The sequence below is a fragment of the Lactuca virosa genome, chromosome 7 (assembly GCF_052849685.1).
Source record: "Lactuca virosa cultivar CGN04683 chromosome 7, Lactuca_virosa_CGN04683_v6, whole genome shotgun sequence".
Taxonomy (NCBI): domain Eukaryota; kingdom Viridiplantae; phylum Streptophyta; class Magnoliopsida; order Asterales; family Asteraceae; genus Lactuca; species Lactuca virosa.
In genome coordinates this window covers 129,897,312-129,900,184 of record NC_136432.1, presented here as the reverse complement: position 1 = coordinate 129,900,184, position 2,873 = coordinate 129,897,312, and the positions used below count along the sequence as shown (strand labels likewise).

The following is a 2,873-nucleotide window of genomic DNA, read 5'->3' as shown; positions in this document are numbered from 1 at the left end:
TAAAAATCGTATTATTGAATTTGATGATACGACCACTCGTTACGGGCAACGTCGAAAGGCGTTATTCCGATGTGGCCAACAAAAAAACGGTGTCTTAACGCGCGAAACACCCCCCTCCCCGGTGGCGTTATTTGGTGTTGCGACATTAGCCTTGTTTGTGGTAACGGGAGGGAATGACTCCAATTTTGGTGAAATTTCTCAAACGGTCAAAATTTAAACCGTTTAAAAACCGTTACAAACCCCGCAAAAAAATATCTTATATATATATATATATATATATATATATATATATATATATATATATATATATATAATACACACATTTTATATCACTTTTACCTACAAAATTCATAATTTTATATGAATTACACATTTCTTTCAATTTATTTATCTTTTCTATTTTTCTATTTACAAAAAAAGATTATTTTGATCTGTTCTATCCATATAACGATGATAATGATGATGATGATATATTCATGAATATGATGTATCGATATTCTACGGACATGCTACCGGCAGATTCAGCTCCACTACTGACAAAGCGTGCGGCTTCAAACAGAGCTCGTGAAGAAGGGCATAGACGTCCAGTACACGATTATTTTGCGGATAGTTGTGTCTACCAACTTAGCGATTTCAAAAGAAGCTTTCGTTTGCGAAAAAATGTTTTTCAACGGATAATCAATGCATTGGAAAGCAGGTATCGTAAATACACTTTTTAGATAATTGTTTTTTAAATAACATAAATATACTTTTTAGATAATTCTTTTTTAGATAACATAAGTACACATTTTTTACAAATTAAATACATGTTTAGGTATGAATTTTTGCAAATGTGATATGATGCAAGAGGAAAACGAGATTTTACAGGGTTGCAAAAATGTGTTGCTGCAATCAAGCTTATGGCCATGGGGAGTCACCCAATTCCATTGATGACTATATGAGAATGTCGGAGCGAATTGCACGAGAAATTTTGTATAGATTGGCGAGAGATGTTATCGAAATCTTCGGTGACAAATACTTGCGTAAACCTTCATTGAATGACATGCGACAACTATATGCGACGCATGAAGATCGACATGGTTTGCCGGGTATGTTTGGATGCATTTATTGCACAAAGTGGATATGGAGAAATTATCATGTGGTGTGGAAAGGTCAATACACAAGTGGTCATCTTGGAGCGTCTTCTTTGGTATTAGAGGTTGTTGTTTCACAAGACTTACAGATTTGGCATGCTTTTTTCGGAGTTACGGGTTCTAACAACGACGTAAATGTTCTTGATCAGTCACCAATATTTCAAGACCTTTTGACAGGAAAGGCACCGGATGCTCCTTTCACAGTTAATAGAAATGAATATAAGCTTGGGTATTACCTTGCGAATGGAATATATCCATTATATTCCACGTTTGTGAAGGCGTTTCGACACCCGATAGAACCAAGAGACAAATTTTTCAAGAGAAGACAATAAGGAGCACGTACGGACGTGGAACGTGTTTTCGGAGTTCTGAAAACAAAATGACACATAGTTGAACATGCAACACGACCATATCACTTGGACACTCTACGAGATATTATGTAGGCATGTATCATAATGCATACCATGGTGATTGAAGATAAAGGACGAAACATTGCAAAGTATTCACATATAGAACCTGGACACATTCAATTTCAACTAGGGACATCAGAATACTTACATAGAGTTGTTGACATTCAAGACCAACGAAAACACAAGCAACTTCAAGAAAATTTGGTAGATTATATCTATGATCGTACCGAAGATGAATAATTTAGCGGAAAAAATGTAGTTTTTCGCATCTTTTATTGTTTTTTAGGTTTTTAAATGTTTTTTTCCTTTGTTGTAATTTTTTAATGTTATTTTTAGTTTAGGATTTATGGAAATTTTATTTTTAGTTTTTAAATGTTATTTTTAATTTATGATTTAATTTATATGATAATTTTAAATATTATGACATAAATAAAAAAACAAATGGGAAAAATAGAAATTAAAAACATAAAAAAATAATTAAAAAAGAAATAGAAAATAATGGGTGTTATCACATGCTATTTGGTGTTGTCCATTTCCACATTGGGTGTTATAACACCAAAAGAGTGACTAGGATGATGAGGTGGAAATTTTGGGTGTGATAATATGTAATAACATGTTGCATACACCCAGTAGCCTAAATAGTCCTTGGCCATCCTTGGCCACGCCATGGCAGCCAAACGACAAAACAGACGACTCTAGCAAAGTTGCCACACTGTGGTGACCTAAGGCCACACCATGGGCACTTAGTTCCTAACAACTTTATGGGTTAAGTCGTTTTCCTTGATTCCAAGGACTCCAAAGCTCAGATCTGGTCCATTTTATGGTAAAAAGAATAAAGTTTCAAACTTTATCTGTTAAGACTCTCTAAGAGATAAAGATCTCAAATCCATGGTCCAAAAAGGGCAAAAACACAAATTGGCTTAATCAATAAGCACTTAATCTTGAAGACCTCTTGTCCAACAATTCTAGAAAGATTTCTAGCACCATTACTAACATAAAAATCCATGATTTTCTTACATGCATGTCCAATGCATGTCTTGAACTCCTATTAGGTCAAAATGAGGGTTTATGGCAAAAGATCCATGCATGACACCAAAACTCATTCCTACTTCAGATCTAAAGCACCAAATACTCCAAATGGCCTAGAGATTCCTAAAGTTGCAAACTTTATAATATCTCACCACTCAAACCCACCAAGACATGAAAAAAGGGACAAAATCCAAAGATCTAGCAACTTAGCAAGGAAAAGGTTAGGTCTTGGACACTCACCATGTAACGCCCCGTTCCTGGTACGTATTTAGTTCTTTAATGTCATTTTATTAAGAGCTAC

At 34.6% G+C, this 2,873-nt stretch overlaps 1 protein-coding gene across 1 annotated transcript; it reads left to right on the top strand.

The window, feature by feature from the left end:
* Window positions 1–877: 877 nt before the first annotated feature.
* Window positions 878–1,465, top strand: LOC145127142 (uncharacterized). The gene has a single exon (XM_079062392.1). The coding sequence runs from the start codon at window positions 878–880 to the stop codon at window positions 1,463–1,465; it is 588 nt and encodes a 195-aa protein (XP_078918518.1).
* Window positions 1,466–2,873: the final 1,408 nt, after the last annotated feature.

Excerpts from the sequence above, each read along its gene's own strand:
- LOC145127142 (XM_079062392.1), top strand. The coding sequence starts at position 878 with ATGTGTTGCTGCAATCAAGCTTATGGCCATGGGGAGTCACCCAATTCC.